Here is a 25,968-nt window from a genome sequence, read left to right as displayed (position 1 = left end):
TCCAGCATTGCGTATATTATGTTCGGTATGCCACATGTATTTAACAAAACGCATGGGTAAAATCTAAGATTTTATTAAAAATATACAAATGTCGACACTTGCGGCTTTCGTCCAAAGTTACGCCATCTTAGCATAACAGTTGTTTCGAGTTTTCATTCTGAAAATTTTGGCACTTAGGGAATAACTGCTTCGTAAACGTAAACCTCAGTAGTTACACTCTTATCGCGATATATGTATGTTGGAAACCATTATCATTAGTGGCATAAGTGTTTCCAAAGACTTTCCAGAATGAAGAAAAAATGTTCTAAAGTCATTTACCTCTACCTTCTTCCTCACTATCCAATTCAGCAGGACTACCTGGACGAAGCAAACGGCAACACGCTACTGTCCAGCAGCAATCCAGCAGCGTCACCTGGACTAACGGTAGCGGAACCAATTGCGGCAACGGTAGACAACGAAACACTAATCATTCAATCACCCTCGAACGATGACCTCAGCCAGAGCCTTTCCGAGTATACGGATGCCGACGAAAGCATTTCTGCCCCAACGGAGCTGCTGGCGGAGGTAAACCACACTAATTGGTATGCATTTTATCGATTAAAATTTTATAACCAATCTATTCCCGTAGTTCTTGTCGGCGGTGATGTTGCGTGATTACATCAATGCACTTAAATATTGCAAACTGAGTAGGTCAACCACTATACAGGCGAGCTTGTGGCGATCGATAATTTGTACTTTTTTTCAGTTTTGCAATATGAGCCTAACAACAGTACGGCCAGAGATTTTTACCCACATATCCTGTCGAAGATTGCTTCGGAAACAGTGGAACTGGAACAGACCTCAGGCGAAAGTGATGAAAATTACAACTTCAACTATAACACATCATCTTCCAACTCGGATGATATAAACATCGACGAGGTGGTCATGGTGTGTAGCAGCGACAGTGATCAATCCTCCGATTGCAGCTCGTTTCTTGATTATTCGAACACGAGTAGCAGCGCCGTTAGCGACGATGATTTAATGGACGAAAAGGTGCTGAACCAAATAAACTGCAACAGTGCATCGGACCAATCGGATCAACTGCCACCGTCACAGTCTGTTACCGACAACAACACCTCTCATTCGTACTCTAGTCTTCTTTTGGAGGAGGAAGAGAAGGATTTGACGCTGTCCGATATCTCCAATTTGAACATCGAAGATGACGAAAATGGAGATGGTAAAATGATTCGTACACTGGTTCAGCAGGATTCACATAACTTATTCTCTTACAGATTCCGGGGACGGAGTAGTACACTCGCATCTGTCTACAAAGGTTGAAAATAATCTTTCTGCTCAACAGTTGAAGCTTCAAAATGCATCTCAACAGGCATCGTTGACCAAACAGACTCCGCCTCAAACGAGCAGTGCACCGCTTGCATCCAAACTAGTCGCTTTGCTTCGAGCCAGAGTTATACCTTCTAAGTCTTCTGGCAACGACTAAGAGGAGACATTGGCGTATACAAGTTCTTTATTGTACCTTTCGCCTTGTTATAAATGGAGTGAGCAGGAAGGAAAAAATTTTCAGCTATTGTTCGGCTCAATGTTCGATAATTGTTTTGCAATATTAATTTCAGTAAATTTTTGGCAGATTTGAAATTGTTCCAACTTCGGAAGAAAGATGCAAAAACTGAAAATATGGACGAAACCTTTTTCTTTCTCGAAACTGCTATACTTTCATATATAATCATTCTACTATGAACAAGACGAACGTTGGTTTGACGTCTCTCTCTAAACCTGAATATCGTAGCTGTAGTCATTATGTACCTTAACGATCCTTATTATATTCGCTCTTTGCTACAAATAGTATTTTAACAATTTCTGCAACCGGATGGACTGGGTATGCTATCTACCTTTCTGTAGCAAAATTCGAAGAGATAATCATAGGGAGACCAACATCATCTTACGCAGACCATTGTAGAACCACTTTTAGGTGCATTTTACAGAAACTATATAGCGGTGTACTGAAAGAGAAAACAACAACCTGACTGAATGACCCCAATATTGCAATTGTCCCCGGGGAAGAAACCAAATACAAACAAATATTAAACATAAACGTAACACAACTCAGATTCGCTAGGATCGAATCATTGGCTGTAGATTCCGCAATCCTTATTCGGAGCTATTTATTGTAGGACTCTTTAGACGAAAATATAAGAGCGTAACTTAAAAAAGCAACATTAAAATTTGTACTCGTTTTGTAGGTAGGATTACTAGAGTGTAAAAGAATGATGAGTTTTATCTTTCGGTCGCACATATCTAGAGAGTAACTGGTTCCTTGTGTGTAAGAAAATAATTATACATCATCTATATTTACATGCATAGAGAATAGGCTCATGTCAAACATCAGAAATCGGATCGCTTAGTTTGATAGAGGGAACAGTATAACTATTTAAATGGTTTTTTCCTATTAATTTTATATTAGTAGGTTTGAAGCTTGAAAGTAATTTATACTGCAAATTTATCAACTTACAAATGACGAAATTACACTAGTCAGCAATGGGTTCAATAACATGCAAACATGCACAATACACAATTGTTTGAAACAGTCATTCGGCCTATCGAATGGACTAAAAGTGCAAATTGTTTTATGTTTCTAAGGTTATGCATCAACAATAAGCAGTTAAGTGCGATTGAAAACTTATGTAGAATATATAATACCAGTTAGGCATTGGATCTCGCAACAAGTTCTATGATATAATCATTGTGTGTAAGAAGAAGAGTGTGTAATAAAATATATGACTACTATCTCACATTGAAATTTTGCTTTTTGTCACAACACTCTTATTGGCGTAATCGTATTCGAACTTCGAAGGTGACTTATATCGGGTTACAGCAATCGCCAACCCTTGCTCAACTCTGCCTCAAACCTAACAAAAATTTATTCTATTCAATTTTTAGCTTTCCACACGATAAGTTCAATACGTTTTTATAGTTCCTGTTTCCGCTGATAGTTTTTTAGTCCTCTCAAACTACAAATTACAAGAGATTATGGGTGACTCACGGAAGGAATCTGCCCACGGAATAATTCCGTTTTCCGGGACTGAATACGAAAATGGGAAACCGCGTGGAGAGATACCTGTACAGGCTATCGAACTGTTGGATGCGGTAACCAAGGACGCACCGAGCGTTGCCGTTGAATCGGAAAAAATCCACAAAATGGACGACAAGGCATCGAACGTGATCATTTTTTTTAAGCACGATGACCTGTTAGACCTAACCCGGGAGAAGTATTCTGTGAAGGAAATCTGAACCGTGCTGGAACACGTCTACGCAAATGTTTTATTCAATGCAGACAGGAGGACACTCGGATTTAGATTAATAAAAATCACTTATTAGAACGAGTACATTTATTAAGTCCGCTCACATACGCGCTCGGTTAGACACTGGTCTCCAGCCACGTAGCCAGAAGGGGGGGTGGGACGGGGGCCCAATTTTGATTTTAACTGTTTTATATGCATACTAGCTGACCCGACAAACTTCGTATTGCCACAAATTAACGTGTGTTATACATAAATCATGAATCTCGGATGATCTTTGTCACAACCTCGAGTTTTGCAAGTTTCTGAGGAGTTCAACCTTAGATGATTCATTTGGGCAGTTACGTAACTAAGAAAGCATCCCAGGTAACCAATAAGCATCACCAATGCTATTCAAATGTAGGCCAATAAGCATTTAAGTCGCCTTAAATGCTAATTAAATGCAATTTTGGCAAAATATACAGCTACTTTACTGATAACCTTCTTATAGTGCTGACAATGCTAATTTACAGCTAATTACCGACACGAAGAATTTGAATACAATTTTGGATGCCAATTTACAACACCTATGCAGTCAAAAAGCTAATATGCAACAACGTGCAGTATAAAATGCCAGATATGCTGATTTGCTGCTTATGTTAATGCTTATTAGTTACCAGGAATGGGTAGTTTAATATACAAATTTGCAATTTTTCCTCACAGTAAAGTAGAAAACAACTCCCCTGTCCCCTCATTGCATAGCCAGAAAGCGGATAGTAATATTCGCCATGATTGTACACCATTTTGCCGAATATCATTTTGCGAAAAACCTTAAGCGGGATGTACCATTTCACGGAAAACTTTTTTGTGGAAAGTACCATTTTGCGATCCTCTCCTTACTCGCTGTCGCTCGTTCCAGGCAACCCAGGTAGACCTAGGAAAATAAATAAACCTAGACAGTAGTGATTTCTGCGGGGAGTTGCCTCCCCACAGTGGGCGGCGCTTCCGACGGCGGGTCGCCGGAAATACTCGCGGCCGTCTCGTCCTGAATGATCTAGTGTTACTATAGATAGTTTTTGTGGTCTTGTTATTGATTAATGTTTTATGGAAGAGTCTCGAATTTCTCGAGTTCGATTAGTTTTTAAGTTTCGCAAAAATTTCTGTTTTATTTGTATGAGAGTCCATATCCCTCTACCACAGGGGTATCATAAAATCATAAAACTATCATAAAATAAATTCAAGACTCAAAAATCTCCTACATGCCAAATTTGGTTCCATTGGCTTGATTACTACACAAATAATACGGAAATTTGTATTTCATTTGTATGGTAGCTCCCCGTCTTAAAAGGGGAAGAGGTCGTAATTCACCATAGAAAGAAATTCTACCTTCTAAAACTCCCACATGCCAAATTTGGTTCCATTTGCTTGATTAGTTCTCGAGTTATGTGGAAATTTGTATGGAAGCCCCTCCTCTTAAAGGGAAGATGGGTCATAACTCGCTTTCTAAAGCGGAGAGGGGTCTCAATTCACCATAGAAAAAACTTGCCTCCAAAACCACTTACATGTCAAATTTGGTTCCATTTGCTTGTTTAGTTCTCGAGTTATGAGGAAATTTGGTTTTCATTTGTATAGGAGCCCCCCTCCTAAAGTGGGGAGGGGTCCTAATTCACCATAGAAAGTTTTATTGCCCTCGAAAACCTTCACATGCCAAATTTGGTTCCATTTGCTTAATTAGTTCTCGAGATATGAGGAAATTTGTATGGAAGCCCTTCCTCTTAAAGGGGAGAGGAGTTATAATTCCCCTTATAAAGAGGGGAGGGGTCTCAATTTACTATAGAATAAATTCTTGTCAACAGAACATCCACATGCCAAATTTTGTTCTATTTGCTTGATTAGTTCTCGAGTTATGCAGAAATTTGTGTTTCATTTGTATGGGAGCCCCCCCCCCCCTCTTAGTGGGGGGAGGGGTCTCTAACCATCACTAAAACCTTTCCTGGCCCCAAAAACCTCTACATGCAAATTTTCACACCGATCGGTTCAGTAGTTTTCGATTCTATAAGGAACATACGGACAGACAGACAGACAGACACAGAAATCCTTTTTTATAGGTATAGATTTTATCGTTTAGAACTACAATACATTTAATGTATTATAATGTATTATAGTTATAAGCAATATGATATGCATATAATGTATTTGGAGCCAAGATGGGACTCCTGGCCCCCACCTCTGGCTGCGTGGCTGCTAGTCTCGGTGGTTTTCTAAAGATTGCGTAATACAATATTGCCGGGGGATAACTAATAGTAATTACTACAACATTGCAACATCTTCCCTTTTTTCGAATAACTAATATTATGCACTACAGAGTGTTTGTATTTAGTTGGTAAACGGGATTCTCTCTTCGGACGGGTTTTATCTGATGATGTAGATGACGATGGTTTCGGTGTTCTGGTAGCAGAAGCAGAAACTAGCTCCTGAGGAAATGATTTTGTTTGTTTGGAGCTTCGCTGGTAATGGTGAACTGTATACAGCATCTGCCTGATCGAGTGAAGTTTGTGATGTCTTTGGTACCTCCAATAGTACAGCTGTTTCGGGATTGTTTGAAGGAACTGCTTGAACAACTGGTTCTGTAGTAGTTTGCGCACCGGCATCATAATGCCCTTCTGGAATGACTTGTTTATGAAATAGCGGTGACGATGGTTCTTTACGCAACTTGACGTTAACAGCATCACGACGGTACTTAGCACCATCTACATTGAAGAGATATGATCTGTCACTCAAACGATCGGAGACGAAACCAGGTGTCCACAGCTTAGACGTATCGGGCCTCAGTTGGACGTACTCAGGTGAGCCTATGTCTAATTGCGGAAGCTCCCGCGATTGTTTGTCATAATGGAACGAATTGACTCGGGAACTGATTCTACCACCTTGGGAATCAGGTTTGTAGCTGGCATCGGAATTCCACACCTTATGTTTCGGAATAGTAATCGGAACGATGGAGAACTGCCGATTTTATTTGGAGTATTTCTCCAATGCTCCAGCATGAACCAGAAATCCTCACCGCACTGCTCTGATTTCTTAATTAATTGTTTCGCGATTTTCACCGCTGCCTCCGGTTTGCCATTGGATTGTTGGTGGTGTGGAGCAGATGTAGAGTGCTTAAATCCCCAAGACTTGGCAAAACGCGTCATTTGTTCATTGACAAAATTTGAGCCATTGTCTGTAACCAGCAGTTGAGGGGTTCCGTGGCAGGAAAAATGACGCTTGCATGCCTCTATTACAGAGTTGGGTGTCATATCCTTCAGCAGGTTCACTTCAAAATAATCTGAATAGTGGTCTACCATTATAAGAAATTTTCGCTGCTTTCCTTTGTACCAAACATAAAAAACGTCCATCGAAACCAGCTGAAATGGATAGGATGAGACTTCATTGGCGGGTTCTGCTGAGAAGATGAAAATTTGGTACAAACGGAACATTCTTGAACAAGATGTTTAATTTGATTATTCATCCCAGGCCAAAACACATTTTTTCTGACCAACTTCCAGGTGATTCTATACCAGTATGACCTAAGAATCGCGATTTTATCATTTCGGAAAATTAACCCATCTTGCGCAGATAGTTCGTGACGATATTTGTAGAAGGGTTTGACTTCCATTGGAACTTGATCAATTTTATCTGGCCAACCTTGACGAATGTATAGCAGCACTGTTTGGAGCACATTATCTTCCTCAGTCTTCTCGATGATATCGTTAATTCACTCATCGCTTATATTCAGGAAGCTACTAATATGGATGTTTTCCACTTCGCCGAAGATACCGTAGATGTTCGTATTACAGAATTTGTCCGATCCGGTTGTAGAGGGACTGACAGCTCTAGACAGCGCATCCGCTACCACGTTGTTTTTACCAACGACGAATTGCAAGTGAATGTAATAGCGCTGTAAATTGAGAAGCATATGCTGAAGCCTTTTCGGCGCCTTCAAGAGCGGTTTTTTGAACACATTGATCAGAGGTTTATCATCAGTCTTCAGAGTAGTCTTTTTATTTCCGATGATAAGTTGGTCGAATTTCACACAGGCAAAGAGGACCGCCAGTAGCTTCTTTTTAATTTGGGCATAGTTCTTCTCGGTTTGAGTGAGTGTTCGAGAAGCATATCCTATGACACCGTTTTCCTGATAGACGACGGCTCCCAAACCGAACGAGCTTGCGTCACACTCTATCCATAAAGGCTGATGTCTGTTGTAGTATCGTAAAGTATTTACATCAGCGACCAACGCTTTACCTTTCTCGAACTCGGCGTTTTCTGTTGGTCCCCAATTCCAATCGATCTTGTCAGAGATCAAACGGCGAATAACGTGTAGGTTACAGCTAAGATTGGGTATAAACCAGCTTATATAGTTAACCATTCCTACAAATCTGTAAAGCTCTTTGCGGTTTTTTGGTGTAGGATAGCTTCTGATTACTTCGATCTTTGATTCGTCTGCTCTGAGACCACCATTGGTGAGAGTATGTCCAAAAAATTTCACTGAAGATTGAAAGAGGACCATTTTCGTTTCATTGGGCTTAACATTACATCGATCCAGATGAGCCAGCAACTTTTCTAGGCAGCGATTATAATCCTTCATATCTTCCTTTAACGAATTACCTCTACCAGATACGAGCATGTCATCGGCTAAACACTCCACCCCTTCCCAACCGTCGATGACTTCACGCAGCTTCGCCTGGAAAATTTCGAGCGCCGATGATATTCCAAATGATAATCTGACCCATCTGTATCTTCCGAATGGTGTCCAGAAGGTCGTTAAGAGGTTGCTTTTTTCGTCTAGCACTATATGCCAGAAGCACTTTCTGGCATCGACGGTGGAAAACACTTTTGCATTGCCCAGTTCGGGAAGAATCTCATCGACAGTATTGAATTGAAGATGGGGACGTTTGATGGCTTTGTTCAGTGTTATAGGATCTAGGCATATTCTGACTGACTCACCTGAGGTCGACCGGTTGACGAGAAGGATATTGCTTACCCAGTCCGTGTGCCGCTACTCCTTTACTACGATTCCATCCTTTTCCATTTTGTTCAATTCATTCCGTAACTTGTCACGTTGTTCGTAGCTTGGCAGCTGGAAAGGGTTATTCCACGGAAGTCTCCGAAGAGCAAAACGAATGAATCTCCGCTGCACTGACTCGATTCGGCTAACTCAATTTTGATAGTATGGACTCCAAACTGAAGCACAGTATTCAAGATTGGAGCGGACTAATGCACAATAAAGAGCTTTCAAGCAGTAAACATCGTTGAAGTTCTTGCCGATGCGCCTAATGAAGCCAAGGTTTCTGCAAGCTCTGTCCACGATGAACGCGATGTGCTGTTTGAATGTAAGTTTAGAGTCGAGCAGTATCCCCAGATCCTTGACGCAGTTTTCACGACATAACGGCGTATTTGACAGCTTGTAGTCGAAAGCGAACGGGCTCAGCTCTCTGGAAAATGTGATGACTTCACACTTGTTGGGGTTAAGCAGCATGCGGTTGTCGACACACCATTTGTCAAAGGTCGATAGTTCCTCCTGAAGGACAGCGGCGTCGGATAGATTTTCGACTTTTGAGTATAACTTGAGGTCGTCAGCAAACAAGAGTCGCGGACCTTTAAGCAGGTAGTTGACGTCATTGAAGTAGATAAGGAGTATTAAAGGACCAAGATAGCTGCCTTGTGGTATTCCAGAATGAGTAGTGAACGATCCAGAACAATGCTTTATTAATTTTCAGTTTTTTAGTAGTGTGTGCTTTGAAATCAATAGGTTTCTTTGCTGAAGTTGATGCGTAGAAGATTATCTGATCAATCGACGCAAAACTATTGATAATTGATCTAGAAACCCGAAAATCATTCACCGCAGAATTGGTCATTCGAAGTAATTTTAATATATATTTTTAAGTCTACTATTAAGATATTTATTATAACCTAATCATGGCATATAACTACTATATTGGAGGAAAGTTCTTATAAAAATATACCTTATTACGCAACCTGCAGACGCTTTGCGGTTTTTTAAAACCTACCTTACACACTGGTTTGTTTTGTGAATGATGCGGCAAATAGATCCGCAATTGCCGAGTTATGCCCAATAAATGTTTTACGTTTTTTTCCTCAAGTAATTGCATATTTAAACAATAAATGTTACTGCTGATTCGACAATCTCTTTGAAATTATAAATATGTTATTTTTTTAGTCCTTACAGGATATACCTTCACATCAGTCCAAACTATATTATCAATCGCTTGCGATTGCAAAGGCCTCAATCAGAAAGAAAATTTCTGCATATCAAAAGATTATTTTTTAAGTCAGATGAAAGTCAGTTAATAAAAAAACAAGTTCAAACAAACAATATTACAATTACTCCAGTTTGAATTGTAACATTTAATCCTAAAATAGCATCCCTGAGCGACAAGTTCGTTATGTACTTCTCCGTGGATTCGTCTATACTCAGTCGCAATATTTTTGATCTACGTTATCGTATTTTCATCGATCTAAGGAAGAAGGCTTGTATCTCTTTTTTACTAAACAAATGGATAAACTCATCGCTGTTGTACAAGTACCGAGTACTGGAGCACAAGCTCAGTAATAAGTATGTACCAATAAATAGTAATAATCATATCGTCTTACATATTTCCAGCGCTATATCTGGCTCCCCTGAGAAAAAAGGGAGCACGTCGTTTGTAAAAGGGTAAGAGTGCTTCCTTACACACTTTCGGAAACGACCTTCGGCGGCAGGTCGTTGGTAGTATTGGTTTCTATGAGCAGCGGCGTGGTCGGCTGGTAACGACCGTGATGAGAAATGCGCTCCATTACGCATGAAGAAGAAAGTCGCGCTTCAGCGTCGTGATCCCAGCATTCCTCCATTGTGTCACACAGCGCGTTAAGACCCTAATGAGAGATAATTATTACTTGAGGTGAATGAGTGACTCTTTGAGATAACCCTTACATTGTGGTTTCGCCAATGGTCGCAGATGCGCGGACGTAGCTTTTTTGTTACCACATTCTCTTGCATTTCCTCCAAAGTAGGATGTGAGCCAAGCTCCGCCTCAAACGGCAGCCGATATTCCTCAACTGCACCACCATGCGCTGTGCAGCGTGAAACTAATTCCCACAGTACCAAGCCGCAAGCGTAAACATCAATCCGCAAAAATGCATCGCGTGTAAAGTTGATGGCCCCTTCTAGAATTTCTGGAGCCATATAGCGACGTGTTCCAACCTGTCCGTGAGTATCTCCACAAGGTTTTCCTATAAAAAGCGAAAAACATAAGGTTAGTAATGATGTTTTAATCATCTAATCTCTTAGCTTCTGTTTCGGTACTAAACGTATTACGACCAGTCAATTACTATTAGTTTCATAATCGCAATCAGCAAGCGCAGCATTTTACCTGGTGTAAAAATAAGCGCCAGTCCGAAATCGGCGATGCATGCTGTCAAGTCGTCCTTTAGCAATACATTTTTACTCTTAAAATCGCGATGTGCAATCGACGGTTTCAATCCCTCGGTTTTACTGCCTTGAATCTCCTCGTGCAAATGCATCAGTCCACGGGACATACTTTCGGCAATGATACGTAGCTCCTGCCAGGTAACAGTATGTGATTTGAGATAGTCGCACAATGACCCATGTTGACAATAAGCCGTGATCAACCAAAAATCTGTACTCATTGGTGAAACCCGTTTTTCACATCCAATGAATTGAAGTATGTTGGGATGGTTCATGCGTGGCAACTGTTGAGGGTAATAGTTCAATTATGTTTTCATCACACGTGTATAACTTTTATCACACTTACTCTGAAAATTTCTTGTTCAGTAATCCAGGATTGCTTCTCTTGTGTTTGAAAAATTTTCACGGCAACCTCCTGTGACATCAACTGCGCCTTCCAAACTACTCCAAATCGACCACGCGCCTTGATTTCAATCATCTGAATTGGTCTCAATGCTATATTTGGAGAAGAGCTTGTAATTTCTGGCTCAGTCTGAAAAAAAAAACTTAAAATCAGAAACTATGGTTTTGCTTGTTAAATCTCATAACAACCGTCGGTACTTCGTTAAACATCGATTGCTTGTGATGACGATAAAATAGTCCGATACCAATAAAAACAACGAGTAAAATAATTGACACGACCGTTGCAATGTTAAAGAAGATATTTGAGTCATTAGCGGCTTGGTGAATTACATCCGGGGGCTTGGTGACCACCGGGACCCACTTGTGCTCACGGTTGCACATGTTCGCCCGACAGCAGCAGTAGTTTAAGTTATTTTTGGTACCTAACGACGTATCAACGCACTCGGTGTTGTTGCAATCGGTTGGGTTCAGAAAACATCCTTTCATTGTCACCTTTACCTCATCTGCAATGGAGCGGCATAAACAATAGAATCAAATTTTAACAACTTTTAAAATAGGTACTTACTCGTAACGTTGTTGGTGCTCCAAACCACAAAACATCCAACAGGTTTATCCGCGTCGCCTTCCTCGCAGGATTCGATTCCAATCGAACATTCGCCATCCTTACAGTCGTACGTTTCACACACTAATCCACTTGGTTCGGCTAGAGAGGCTTCCAATTCGGCGGCCGCTGTGAATGGAATAACAGAAGGCCATATACAGATTGTGGCTGGATTGTCTTTATACGCGTTTTGTGCATATTATTCTGTGCGTTGAGCAACATCTTTAAACATACATTTAACTTAACAGTACATAAATCAGAAAATCAATTGTTGCCCAAGTCACCAAACAGCGTCAAATAGCTGTGCTGGTAAAAAATAATGGAAATCATCTACCCATGCATACCCAACGCAAATACCTAAAAACATCGCTATAAACTTATTTTTCCATGCTGGAAAAACTATAAATATGAAACATCATCAGAATCATAATCGTCTGCAAAGAGCGTAAAGAAAGAAAAGCAAGATGAAAACCAGTCACGGACGAACAACCGATGTCGTCGCCACCACAGACGAAATCAATGGAAAACATTGAATTGCACTACCCTGCCAAACCTACAAACCGTATACGGATTAGGTGGAAAACAGACAAGCTCAGCAAACTAGGGATGTCAGCTCTGTCAGCTAAGCTTAAAACAAGGACAATATATTACACGATAACCCAGCGCTGATCATTCTGAATGGACGCGTCCCGCATCACTAAAATCCAGGTGTTTTTAGAAAAAGCCTAGCAGAACAGTAAAGCAAAGCCTTGGGCGTAACCGTCTTTAAACATTAGCCTTCTTTATCGACAGACTTCGCAGCCGGTTGGTAGAGTACAGAACAGTTACGGGGCTAATGTAAGAATCCTACTGACTCTATCTAGCAGCACCGCCTAGCCGAGATTCAAACATACGACGACTGGCTTGTTAGACCAGCATCGTATCTCGAAGCTAACTGGGCGGTTACTAGCAGAATAGTATATGAGTCTCCATAGGGTCCATCTCCAATGTGAGAGAAAAGTTTCTAAAAAACCTTGCAAAAATTGTGCCGGTCAGTGACATCGGCGGCCTTCAGGGAGAGGGATTCACACTTTCGTATGCCATCAATGGGTTTAAAAACCGGGTGTCTATCGTTTCAACAGCTTCAACTCTGACCTTGATGAGCCTCCTTGCTTTCGCTTCAAAGATACCGGACAAATTGTGCCCCGATCGCAAGGCGCTGGGGTAGACGTTTGCAGCATGGAGATAAATTGTGCTCCGGTAAAAACGGTTGACCTGATCGGTTTCAATGGTCCCAACACAGACTAGTCTAAGGTCCCAATCTTGCTGTTTCCCATTAAAAAGACCTCTGCTCTACGGTTGATTCCGATTATATCGACGTCATCCGCAAAACTAAGAAGCATGTGAGATGATAGTCTCGTTCCTTTTTACGTTTGCTCTTCGTATTGCACCTTTCAAGGTAATGCTGAATAGCAGGTTAAATAGTGCATTCCCTTGATTCAGTTCATCCAACGTTACGAAAGCGGCTCAAAATAGAGCAATACTTAGTTCAGTAATCTTGTGGATAATAATTGGATCTCAAAATGCCCCATACATAACTTTTTCGAATAACACTTGGCTGAGATGTTAGAGTTAAATAAGCGAAATCCGTGCTCTAAGTGCATCACGTGTCCTGATGCAATTAGAGCACGGATTTTGCTTATTTGAATACATATGCTATATATGCCTTTTCCTATAAAGGCATCATCCCAACATAGTAGTATGTTGTGAATAAATTGTGCTACTTTTTGAGGAGAATTAGCCTCCATCTATCATCATCATCATTATTATTATTATCATTAAGCTTTCCCATTAAAAATCAAAGCCTATGTGCTACACTCCGTTATCAAAACTTGACCTTCTGTTTTTATTCGACAGACTTCGCAACCAGCTGTTAGAGTGCAGGACAATCGCAGGGCCAGTTGCTACGATCCTATTGACTCTAACAGCCTCTCTCAGTCGAGATTCAAACATACGACGACTGGCTTATTAGGCCAGCGTCATACCTCGAAGCCAAACTGGGAGCCAACAATTCTGGCTTTAGTTTTCAGAAGGTCGCATAATGCATGCAAAAGGGTTGATTATGCGACCTTTTGAAAACTAAAGCCAGAATTGTGGTCTTACTAGAATCTATATTTGGTCCTTCTTTTTGCACCATGAAACTGTTGTATCAAATTTGCCACGGACTATAATGACTACAGCATCTGCAAAACCGATCACTTCCTTGCCTTGCAATTCACGGTTGTTTAAAAGGTCATCTACCGTTAGCGACCAAAGCAGTGGATAAAACCTCCTGTGGACCACCTTTGACAGCTATACTGCCGGTGGAAGCATATCTGTCCCATGTTACAAAACACGAAAATGAGAAAATCGCACTCAACAAAAGCTGATTTTTCTAAAATTATTTAGTTTTGATGTTATTATTTTTCTAATAAAGATTCGCCAATATTGGAAAGTATCTCTCGTTTCGACAGCATTTCAAGAATCCACTCAACCAAGCAGTTTACAAAACCATGTCTTTTCATTGCATTTTCCATTCAGATATAGGTAGCATTATCAAACTGCACCTTGTCGTGGTGTAGGGAATTTTAGCTAATGTTAGTATAATATTGTAAATTCAAGTGGGATTCGGACTAAAAATTACCAAATGTGATTGTTGCGTTGTTCAGAAAGTGCCTTCATTCTGAATAAGGATAAGGCCAGGGATCTGCGAAAACTAATAGTTCTAAATTAATCGAACACATGAATATTCATAAATCTCATAAAAATCTCTTAATTAAATTTTATATGCAGAAGGCGGCTAGGAATTTAATGTTACTAAGCAATAATGAACAAAGTCTCTAGATATCTGGTTGGATTATGAAGCAGCCGCTAATTGACTGAACATATTCATAACTTTTGGTAAAATTGCTAGGCAACCTGTGAAAAGCAAGTAAGCGAAGGGCGAAGTAGGCCCGATGTCCTGCTTGAATACGCCGCTGGATTTCCTTATTTGTGTTGCTATCCGCGGCCACTAACGATCCATACACGAACTCATCCACCACTTCTGGTTCGTCACTGTCAACGATTGTCGACCGCGAAAAGCGCACGTTGATCTCGTTTGAGCCTATTCCATACATGCGAGCGATTTTGAGAAGCATGCAGGATAAGTTGTCAGCTTGTCTCGACCTTCACCGAGTGCCGATACCAACTGGGCGGCAACAGCACATTTGTTTTGTTTCATTTCGATTTTTTGTTAAATGAAGAGCACTCAATTTTAACCTAAATAACTTTTAGTTGGGAATAATTTTCCATTTTCCATTCCCATGAGTAAACAACTGCTTAAGGTTAGGCTGTCATTTTTTTTTGTTAACAAGAAACTTTTCTGGCTACGCTCCTGGTGAATAGTATCAACAGATAGGTGAAAACAAAACAAAGAAGCCAGTTGTCATGTCTCGTCTTAGGTGTTAGGTGGACCTGACAAAATCTCCACTTCTTCACTATACTTTATTTTACAACTCAATAGTACAAGATGTCCAGGGTAAAGCACATTTACAAATTCGCTATCTATCTTTTTTCCTTTACACCTCTTTCCATCGTTTACCTGGCAAAGTTGGGAGACTACGGTCGGTCGGCCACGTCACAAGGATGCCGAACGAGTGTGCAGTGAAATCCGTTTTCTTCAAAACCCCCCGCCGACTTACGAGTGTCGAGACGCGCAACGATTTGGCAACGAGTAGCCCAAGACCGAGTACAATGGAGAGGAATTCTTGATACGGCAAGAGTCACCCCGGCTCTCGGCAGGTAAAGTAAGTGCCATTTTTACTCTAACCAACATCATCATATTTACAATATGACATCTTGGCCTTTGGTAGAGATCTCAGAGTCAGTTCGCGGAGTCCGCACAGGGCCAGGCGAGCTTAGGCGCTCCTGCGAGCACAGGCGTCACGGCCATGCTTTGAATTCTACCTGTGTTTTAGCGGGCGACTTTGCTTGTCTCGTCAGGTAGAACTAACATTTGAGGTTTTCCTGATACTTTGAATATGACAACACAAAAGGGCAAAGAGTTTTATATGCTATTAAGCGACCAACTGGATAACTCGAACAAACTGTGGCGACACCATGTTCCAAACAGTGCCTAATTCTGGACAGTTGCAGATTTGACTTACATATTAACAAAATTCTAGCTATTTTAATAAGTACATGTGATGATTTTGTATTACTAAAATGGTTTTAATAGCTAGAATGTTGTCAAATCAGCAACTGTTCAGAATTAGGCGCTGTCTTGAATATGGTGTTGGCACGGTACTTATTCAGCAGGTAGATTATATGACACGTTACAATTGAATTCAATCACACACCTGAACCTAGCATCAAACAGACATCAAATGATTGGAAAATAAATGTTTGTCTAATTTTGGAATATTTCCTATCGACACGTAAACAAACTGCGTGAAACTTTATTTCCCTTCGCTATCTGGTAAAGAATAATTCTCACATGGTTAGTTTACGTTTTTCGATAGAAACTATTCAAAAATCAAGCCAAAAAGGTCCGGGCAACCCAGAAATTTGATTTCAAACTATAATCACAGACTATAATGCTACTGAAACACTGTGTGATTTTGAACATCCCAAGCTAGCCCACACTAATACATACATTTGAGAAGTAAGCAAACAGTATACTCACATAATGCCAGACCGATTGCTATGAATAGAATGATACGCATTCTTGCTAACAGGCTATGTTTGCTGCCGCTCGGAACACACGCCTATCTTGCGGTACCACGATTGCTTCAGTTAATGCCAAGCTGGACCATACTATTCCGCTAGCCGATGGCAGCCACCCACATCCGTACGGGCACAAATAACCCACAGCTGTTGTAGAAAGTCACAGGCTCGGAGCGATTACTGGCATGGCCTTAAGCTGCGCCACAGTCTCGTTGTTTTGTTACACTTGTGATGCCAAAACATAGAACTTTCACTGCACTGAGTGAACGTTAAATCCGCTTTCTGCTAGCTGGATAAGTAGGTATTTCACGCCGCCCAAGTACAATACAAAAAGATCCACAATTTTTTCCAAGCCGCACTATTCACAGTTTGAAATTTTATGCTTTTATTTCTTGGAGTTCACTTGTGATGGTGTAGCCTTTTCAGAGGATCTGTTTAGATCTGTCTAGCTACTTGTCTGGACTCGAAAATTTTAAAAGTGGCAATAAACTGAATGTTTTTGATTTTTTTTCCTGGATTGCACTTCACACTTCTAGCACAGAACAAGTGTTAACTATGGACTATGAAAAGAAAACTGAAAAACACTGCAATAATAATTCAAAAGCAAGCTGCGTAGAGGAAAAAATTCAACATTTTGCTGCCTGGAAAATTATTTCGTTTGAAGTCTTCCTTCAGATCCATCCAGCGCAGCCAGTTTTCACTTTTCATTGTATTCATACACTCTTAAAGTATTCACCTAAAAATTTGATATCGATCTAACCCAAGCCCCTGGCAGACAACCATGTTCTCGCCGCCAACATCTCGTGCGTGCGAAAATGAGATAGCAATTCAGCACTGCGTTTCACTCAACTGCCAGCAGTCTGATGTGGGCCCGCTGTCAAATTTTGAGCCCCGGACATGCTGTCGCTGACGTTTACTGCAGCTCGATCACCCCATCGACATCTTTATATCGAGCTACAGTAAACGTCAGCGACAGCATGTCCGGGGCTCAAAATTTGACAGCGGGCCCAAATCAGACTGCTGGCAGATGAGTGAAACGCAGTGCTGAATTGCTATCTCATTTTCGCACGTACGAGATGTTGGCGGCGAGAACATGGTTGTCTGCCAGGGGCTTGAGCTCGATATAACTCGTCAACGCAACGCAAATGAGATAAAGGTGCCAGTTAGCTGTCGATGGGGTGGTCCAAGGGGTTTCCAGCAAGGCGTATCCGTGCGTTGTAACCAGAGATTATTTTTGTAATCATTTACGAATTAATTAGGTAATCAATGGTAATCAGTATAGTAATCAATGATAATCTTAAGTAATCATTGGTAATCATGATTAATTTTTAGTAATCACAAGAGATTGATTACTGGTAATCAGAGGTAATCAGTAAAGTAATCAAAAGTAACTTTTTTCTAAGGTGCGTAGTAATCACTGCTGTTGGAAACCCCTAGGGGTGATCTAACCGCTGCACCACAGAGAACAGACATCCAAGCGAAAGGTTCCCACTTGGATAAAACTTATGTCAAATTAGTTGAGAGACTATAGTGATGGTGTCGCTGAAGGCACATGAAATTCTACACTAAACTCTCAACAGCTAGCTTCTGGCGCTAGCATAACGCATATAGTCCATATATACTAGCGCCAGAGGAGCCAAAGGTTGTCAGTGTGCAAATCAAATGAATCATAATCATAAGTGTCATTCAAGTTATTGGTGTTATTGGCTGCCATCAAGCACCTTTTATTCCACACCGGCTCTTGGAGGTGCTACTGATACGTTTGTACGATGATTATTCGACACATATTCCACAATTCCTCTTAGCAATGCAGCTGATGCATTTGGGCAACTTTCATTCCAATTTTATTCCCCGCTCGCTCTCAGTAATGCTGCTGATACGTTTGCGTAATGCTCATTCCACTCTTATTCCACTTTTACTCCACAATTGCTCTTGACTGACACGTTTGCACCACGTCTATTCGACATGCATTTTCATGGTAGCTTTTAAACGACCATTATTCCACACCTACTCTTAAGGCCCAGACACAATGCATACGGATTTTATTACGTTGCGGATATTTGACAGAAACCCCATGCACGCTCAACCTCGGCTACTCAAAATTGAGTAAAGAACTACTCAGTTTCGGAAAAACCGTGGGTACGCAAAAATGAGTAAATGAGTAAAGTGACAGCACTCAAAAATGAGTAGCCATACATTTTCTCCAAAATGAGTAGTTTTTGCTCAGTTTTTTTTTACTTGGATAAATGGGTGGAAACTACTCATTTTTGAGTAACCGGGCATTTTGTCAAAACAGAGTAGTTTCTACTCAGTTTAATTAACTAGATTAATGAGTGGAAACTACTCATTTTATTGAGAGGAATGGTTAGAAACTACTCATTTCGAATATGATTTTATGATTGTGAATTTTATGATGTATTCTTCTGAATATTTATTTGTAATTAATAAAAAAAACAATTGTAACGACGTATAATGATACGAAACCCTTATCAGACCGGTATTTTGTTATGGACTTGAAACTGTGACGCTGCTTACCAAGGGCCTAAGCACCCTTGCCGTGTTCGAGCGAAATGTGCTGCGGACAATATTCGGCGAAGCACAAACTGAAAGCGAGTGGGGGAAAGAGTGGGGGAGGCGTATGAATCATGATGTGCTTCAGACACTGCTTGAAGAGGTTCCCATCGTACATCTCGCGAAAGTCGGTAGGCTGCGGTGGGCAGGACACGTCGTAAAGATGCCGGACGACAGTGCGACAAAAACAGTTCTCTTCAACAACCCCACCGGCATCGGGAAACAGGAAGGCTCGAGGTGCGAGGTGGTTCGACCAGGTCGAAAGTAATATGACGATTTCACAAGGGTAAACTGTATTTGATGCAATTCTGCTGTATAAATTTGATCAAATTCGCCTCGATGATAAATACTATAATTATTGCAGCTTACTTCATCCAGTGCTAAATGTTTGAAGAGGGTATCTTTCAACTTGGGAAACGATCATTTTAGAACGATCATTTTTGCGAGCTTCCGTTGCTCCTCGGATGTTGAGTATCTATAAAAACATAAAATAAATTAACAAATAAATGATATAACATGTTAAATTTACTCTAATATTATTCTTTTCCATTCCGAAAATTCGAACTATATTGCTGATTGCAAGAAAAATTGTCCGAAGTGCACAATCCCTCATAAACGTTATATTGTACATTAAATCGTTTCGGTATCTTCGGTGCACTTTTGACGTAGGACTACGTCTTACGGAAAGGTTTGGGATAGGGTGTCATTTCAAAAAATCTTTCTCGAAAAGTGGTATGGTTTTGAACGCTAATAGTTCAGCGGTTTCCCGATCGATTTCCAATATTCTTACACCAATCGCTCGGAAAATCTTCTAAGAATTAACCCAAATGAGGAAAAGTGTGGATTCTTGATGTTGAACTATTGAAAAATTGAAAATAATGAACCTATGTTTAACCAGAATTCTCGCTTCGTGATTACTTACTTATTTAGGTGGCTTGTCGTCCTAAGACAAACCCTATTGAACAAAGTTTCTCCATGTAACTCGGTTGAGGGCTATCGCTCTCCCATTCCTCGGACACCGAGTACTCTCCGCCAGATCTCGCTCCACCTGGTCTAACCATCTTCCTCGCTGCACTCCTGGTCGTCTTGTTCCTACCGGATTTGAGGCGAGCACCATCTTTGCAGGGTAGTTGTCCGGCATTCTTGCAACATGCCCTGCCCGTCGTATCCGTCCAGCTTTAGTCGGTACATAACACCTTGTAGCGCTATGTTGAACAGCAGGCATGAAAGACCATCACCTTGACGAAGCCCTCTGTGTGATTCGAATGAACTTGACAATCCACCCGAAATCCGAACACAGCACTGTGTACCATCAATCGTAGATTTAATCAGTTTGATGAGCTTCCTGGGGAAGCTGTTCTCGTCCATGATTTTCCATAGCTCTTTTCGGTCGATGGTATCATATGCGGCTTTGAAGTCAACGAACAGATGGTGCGTGGGAACTCGGTATTCACGGCCCTTTTGGAGGATTTGCCGCAGTGTAAATATTTGATCCGTTGCAGACCGACCTTCGACGAAGCCGGTTTATCAATTCCCACAAATCTGTTCGCAATTGGTGATAGTCGGCGGAAAATGATTCAGGACAGCACTTTATAGGCGGCATTGAGAACAGTGATCGCTCGATAGTTCTCACAGTCCAACTTGTCGCTCTTTTTATAGATCGGGTTCTTTTTCCAGAGCGGTGGAGCGGCCAACGAGCTGGGAACGGGCTTTGTAGTGTTGGGCAAAATGCAGGATCGCGTAATGGACTGGAAAGCGATCAACGGGAGGATGTGCGTATTAAGGATAAAAGGTTGTTTCTTCAACTACACCATCATAAACGCAAGGAGCGATAAAATATTTTTATAACAACCTGAAAATATTGTTTCAAAACGAAATTCTATTTGAATCAAGAAAATAACAATTTTGAATTAAAAGTAAAGTATTTTCAAATTTGAATTTAAAATTGATATAACAATAAATATTTTCATTTCAATCAAACATTCCAGTTTGAAACCACATGAAGTTCCTGTTTGTGCGTAAAACAATCATAAATATGGTTGAAACTACATTTTTATTCTCCGTGCGTACATTGCATTGTCCACACGAAGGTAGACCCGACAACGAGACGGAGGCGTTCTATGACAGCTGCTCACGATGGACATCAAGATCGTCTTCGGGGATATGAACGCCCAGGTCGGCAGGGAAGCAACCCAAGTAACACACTTGGTTTTAAATAAGAATTGACAGCGGATTTAAAACAAATCGAATTGCTAACCTTTCGTTTCCACATACTTAATTACGACCGGATTAACACTGAAACAGCGCAAGAAACGAGCTAAAATGTAACATGTTTGTGAAATATTTCAAAGTGACGCCTATGCGTTGCATGGTTTTTGTACTACCAACTGAAAAGCTTAATCGCGCTGTTGACAGGAATTTTTTTTTTTTCTGATATTTCCCTGAAGTTATATTTACATTTACAAGCAAATAATGACAGACATTTTTCGCAAGATAAAATGGCTAAAGTTAGATTTCGGTAATTCATCAATCACTCAAAGCAACATTGTATAGCCTTCAAATAACCCAAACTAAAGTGCAATTTTAAATTTATCGTGAACTTTGCCATGCTACTTCCGAAAAATTGATGCGCTCAAGATTTACTTTTATAAGCAAAAGTTGAGTGGAATCGAAATAAATATCATTTTTTGACAATCTCACAAAACATGCTAATCTCTTTGAAAACTGGTGGGATATTTTATTTTAATTATGTTATATGTCCCTTGTATATATAAAATCATTCTACGACACAAAAATAATGATCTATTACATTATATTTTGGCGCAGTCATCGGCCATGTTTATACAAGATTGCGTTCAAATGAGCACACCGATAACTGAAAAATTCGAAACCAATAAAAAGCTTTACTGTATGCATTTTGTTTCGCGTTAACTTACAACTGATTCACAGTTAATTTTTATTTGTGAAAGAACTTAAATTGCGCTCAAAAAATACCCAGAATACTCATAAATTGGAGCATTTAGGCTCAATAAAATATTGCAATGTTGCGAAAATGTGTCAAAGTTATGGATCTGTGCTGTACTCATTGTCATCGCTTCGCCGCTGTTCAATGCCGGCAATTCGCCACTACGAAGTTGCTGATATTGGTTTGATTTTTGTGTGAGAAAAAAAGAGAAGGAAGTATTTTTGCTTTTGTTTTCACGTAAGTTTTTGACAATTCGGCATGGGGTTTCGTGTGAGTGCGAACAGACTTAGAAATCTCTTTTACTTTCGTAGTCGCGAATACTCAGTTGTAAATGTTCAATAAAAACTTAGCTTTACAACCGAAATGCAACTTTAACCTGTCATTCTGGCTGAAAACATCGGCGTTAGAAATAAAACATTTTTATAACATCTTGTTTTCCATGAAACTTATTTATAATTTAAATGCAACTGTTTTCTGAATATTTTTCTAAAAAACATGTTGCAAGTGTTACTTGGGAATGTATAGACCGGTGACCGGGCTCCATAGCCTGCACACCAACATGAACGATAACAGCCAGCGATGCATCAGCTTTGCAGCTTCCCGAGGCTTGGTGGTCAGAAGCACTTTCTTTCCCCACAGTCAGAAGCACTTTCTTTCCGCCACAAAGCCAGTTGGAGATCACTTGATCAACGAACTTCGAACCAAATCAACCATATTCTCATAGTGTGCTCTAACATCACCAACTTACGAGGTGCGTATATCGACTCGGACCACTACCTAGTAGCAGTACATGTGCGTTCAAAACTATCGACGGTTTATACCTTGCGACAAAGCCGCCCTCCTCGGTTATATATTCGGCAGTTAAACAACCCACCAGTTGCCGAAAACTACGCGCGTGTACTGAATGAAGCTCTGTCTTCCTCTGTGAAGCTAGATGCTTCGACCCTCGAAAACGGATGGAGTATGATTCGCTCGGCCGTCAACGAGGCCGCAAGCGCGGTGCTAGGAAGAGAAACCTCGAGTGCATGAAGTGATTGGCTTGACAGAGAATGCCAACATGCGATAGAGGGAGAAAAAGAGCTTGGAAAAACTATCTAAGCATATCCACGAGTGAGAATTTGGTCAAGTACCGACGAGCGCGGAATGAGTTGACCACGACCATGAGGAGGAAAAAGCGCCAGAAGGAGGACAGAGATCGTGAGGAGCTGGAACAACCATTCCGGGCTAATGACACGTGCTGGCCTGGCAAAGGTGAACATGTGCATTCCATAACTTTTGTTCACCAACTCCTCTCCCTACATCCACGTGGTGCCGGCTGGGGTTCGCAACCTCGGTTGTCGTACGCTAACAGGGAAGGGGTCACAGTGGCTCCCACCCACCTTAAGATGGCAGCCCCGTCAGTGGGATAAGGACCTTAGGTTTACAGCCTACTGTACCAGCAAACAAAAAGTTAATGAAAATGGAAGAAGAAATTTATCTGAATTATTGACAACGACCTTTAGCGTGAAAACACGGACAGGAATCGGAACATGGAATATACTGACCCTTGCCCAGCAGGGCAAACTGGCTCATCTTGCAGGGAAGCTGGCCGCCTGAAGCTTGAAATCCTGGGGCTGAGCGAGGTCCGCTGGCCGGGTACTGGCGAACACAAGACATCATCCGGGAAAGTCTTGCTTTATTCTGGTATACGAGGTGAAATTGCTACTCGAGAAAGAGGAGGAGTCCTACTGAGCCCAAGGGCACATGCAGCCCTAATGCAGTGAGAATCGTTGAACAAAAGAATAATCGTTGCCAGATTTAGAACACGGGTTAGGAACCTTACAGCAATCCAGTGCTTTGCGCTAACAGATGATGCCGACATGCAGGAGAAAGAGAGTTTCTACAGCCAGCTGAACAGTGTGGTTGAGAAAATCCCAAAAGGGGACATCCAATTCCACATGGGCGACTTCAATGCGAAGATTGGCTCAAACAATGCGGATCTTGAACGTGTAATGGGACGCCATGGCCTAGGCGGAACAAGAGAGCCTGGACTAACTCCCTAGCCGAACAAGGTGAAACCGACGCCGCCAATAGTGATATCCGTTTGTTGTACGATATTTCTTGCCGCCTTAGTGGTACCAGGATGAATACGACATCATTTGCTTATGCAGACAATGCACATAATCACGGGTTGTTTGTACTAACCTAGCGTGTTTATTTTGTTTCACATTCCGTTTTCCCAACGATTATGACCGAAATCCGATCGAAGAATGAAATAGTCACTGCTTGCAAGTGCGAACTAAATCAAACCACCAAAACAATAACAAAGAGCAGGGCGGCCAATTCCTACAAGTTTTAACATATTTAGGGTTGCCAGTTGTTCAAATTAAAAACTAACCCCGTTAGTTTGCATGAGCAATTGTTCAAACGAACGGGGGTCCACTGTAGCAGTATAGCAAGAGAATTCGTAGGGCAGTATCAGGCGGGCTTTATGGGGGCCCGTGCTACTACGGATCAAATTTTTACTCCCCGACAAATCCTGCAGAAACTTCGGGGAGAACGTCCAAATACGCAACTAAAAGTTTCTTATCGAACCGAGACGCTGTTCGAGAGCAAATATGACCACGGCTCGACCAATATGAAGTTAATGTTAGCCACTAAGTGCACTGGAGTGTTAAATTCGTACGATTATAAAAAATATTTTGAGCGGGTGATTTCAGAAAATTATGACCACAAAAGTTTGAATTCGTTCAATTATGTTCCTCTTCAGCTGATCGGCAAAACTAAACAATGTTTACATTTTTACACTCGAACAGCATGGATGTTTCCATAGTAACTCCATCAGAGCAAACCCGACGTACCTGCTATGAATGTATGTCAAAAGACTGTGCCCACTTGTGCCCAATACCCGCCAGTATCGCTCGTGGAAAGCTGGATAGAGGTCAGTAGACCTAGAAAAATAAATAAATCTAGACAGATTTCTGTTGAGGGCTGCATCCTCATCCTCGCAGTGGCCTGCGGCTGTCTCACTCTTAATCATCTAGTGTTACTAAAGGTAGTTTTTGGTGGTATTGTTATTGACTAATGTCTTATGGAGTCTTAAATTTCTCGAATTGGATTAGTTTCTGAGTTACGCAAAAAACCTGTTTTATTTGTATGAGAGCCCCCTCTTCCAGAAGGGGAGTGGTCTCAAACCACCATAGAAAAGTCTTGCCTCCAAATGTTCGCATATGCCAAATATGGTTCTATTTGCTTGATTAGTTCTTGAGTTATGTGGAAATTTGTGTTGCATTTGTATGGGAGCCCCCCTCTTAAAAGGGTAGGGGTCTTAATTCACCATAGAAAAAATTCTTGCCTCCAAAAACACTCACATGTAAAATTTGGTTCCATTTACTAGGTTAGTTCGCGATTTACGAGGAAATTTGTATTTTATTTGTACCCCTCTTAGAGGGAGAGGGGTCTCAATTCACCAATGAAATAATCATGTCTCGTTAAACCCTCACGTTCCAAACTTGGTTCCATTTACTTGATTAGTTCTCCAGATATGACGGAATTTGTATTAGGTCCCCTCCCCCCTCCTAAAGAGGGGAGTGGTCTCAATTCATCATACCAACAATTCTTGCCCGCAAAAACCCCCACATGTCAAAATTGATTCAATTTGCTTGATTAGTTCTCGAGATATGCGGAAATTTCTATTTCATTTGTATGGGAGCTCCCCCTCCTAAGGAATGGCCGGGGGGTCCTAATTCATCATAGAAAAAAAATTGCCTCCAAAAACCCTCACATGCCAAATTTGGTTGGAAGTATTTTTGCTTATAAAAGTTAAGTGACACTCCGGACCATTGGGGATGAACTTATGGCATTAACCACAGTTAGGCTACAATAGGCTTAAGCAGCTTATTTCCCTCTCTGAAAATAGAAAGAAACACTATCTACCTAACTACTAAAGATATGTTGACTGGACATGGATTATTTGCTTAGATGA

The 25,968-nt window shown here is 41.0% G+C and overlaps 2 protein-coding genes across 2 annotated transcripts; one reads left to right on the top strand and one right to left on the bottom strand.

The window, feature by feature from the left end:
* Nucleotides 1-288: 288 nt before the first annotated feature.
* Nucleotides 289-1,480, top strand: LOC128746074 (uncharacterized). The gene is made up of 4 exons (XM_053843125.1): nt 289-564; nt 629-686; nt 746-1,216; nt 1,272-1,480. The coding sequence occupies exons 1-4, from the start codon at nt 289-291 to the stop codon at nt 1,478-1,480; spliced, it is 1,014 nt and encodes a 337-aa protein (XP_053699100.1).
* A 7,725-nt stretch (nt 1,481-9,205) lies between these two features.
* On the bottom strand, nt 9,206-17,122 carry LOC128735995 (activin receptor type-2B). Its single transcript, XM_053830484.1, has 7 exons — nt 16,428-17,122; nt 11,708-11,872; nt 11,332-11,645; nt 11,087-11,272; nt 10,685-11,024; nt 10,246-10,544; nt 9,206-10,187 (listed from the first exon to the last, which is right to left on the bottom strand). Exons 1-7 carry the CDS (start codon nt 16,465-16,467, stop codon nt 10,002-10,004), a joined length of 1,530 nt encoding a protein of 509 aa, XP_053686459.1. The 5' UTR covers nt 16,468-17,122; the 3' UTR covers nt 9,206-10,001.
* Between the last annotated feature and the right edge of the window lie 8,846 nt (nt 17,123-25,968).

Source organism: Sabethes cyaneus, chromosome 1, assembly GCF_943734655.1.
Source record: "Sabethes cyaneus chromosome 1, idSabCyanKW18_F2, whole genome shotgun sequence".
NCBI classification, from domain to species: Eukaryota; Metazoa; Arthropoda; class Insecta; order Diptera; family Culicidae; genus Sabethes; species Sabethes cyaneus.
The sequence above is the reverse complement of the archived record's forward strand: the minus strand, read 5'-3'. Positions and strand labels throughout refer to the sequence as shown.

What these genes read in the sequence shown, in the direction of transcription:
- LOC128746074 (XM_053843125.1), top strand. Translation starts at nt 289, where the DNA reads ATGAAGAAAAAATGTTCTAAAGTCATTTACCTCTACCTTCTTCCTCAC. An exon ending in CAACGGAGCTGCTGGCGGAG is followed by an intron (nt 565 to 628) that starts GTAAACCACACT and finishes CTATTCCCGTAG; the next exon opens with TTCTTGTCGGCGGTGATGTT. An exon ending in AGATGACGAAAATGGAGATG is followed by an intron (nt 1,217 to 1,271) that starts GTAAAATGATTC and finishes ATTCTCTTACAG; the next exon opens with ATTCCGGGGACGGAGTAGTA.
- LOC128735995 (XM_053830484.1), bottom strand. Translation starts at nt 16,467, where the DNA reads ATGCGTATCATTCTATTCATAGCAATCGGTCTGGCATTAT. An exon ending in CTGAACAAGAAATTTTCAGA is followed by an intron (nt 11,025 to 11,086) that starts GTAAGTGTGATA and finishes TACCCTCAACAG; the next exon opens with TTGCCACGCATGAACCATCC. An exon ending in GGCGCTTATTTTTACACCAG is followed by an intron (nt 10,545 to 10,684) that starts GTAAAATGCTGC and finishes CGCTTTTTATAG; the next exon opens with GAAAACCTTGTGGAGATACT.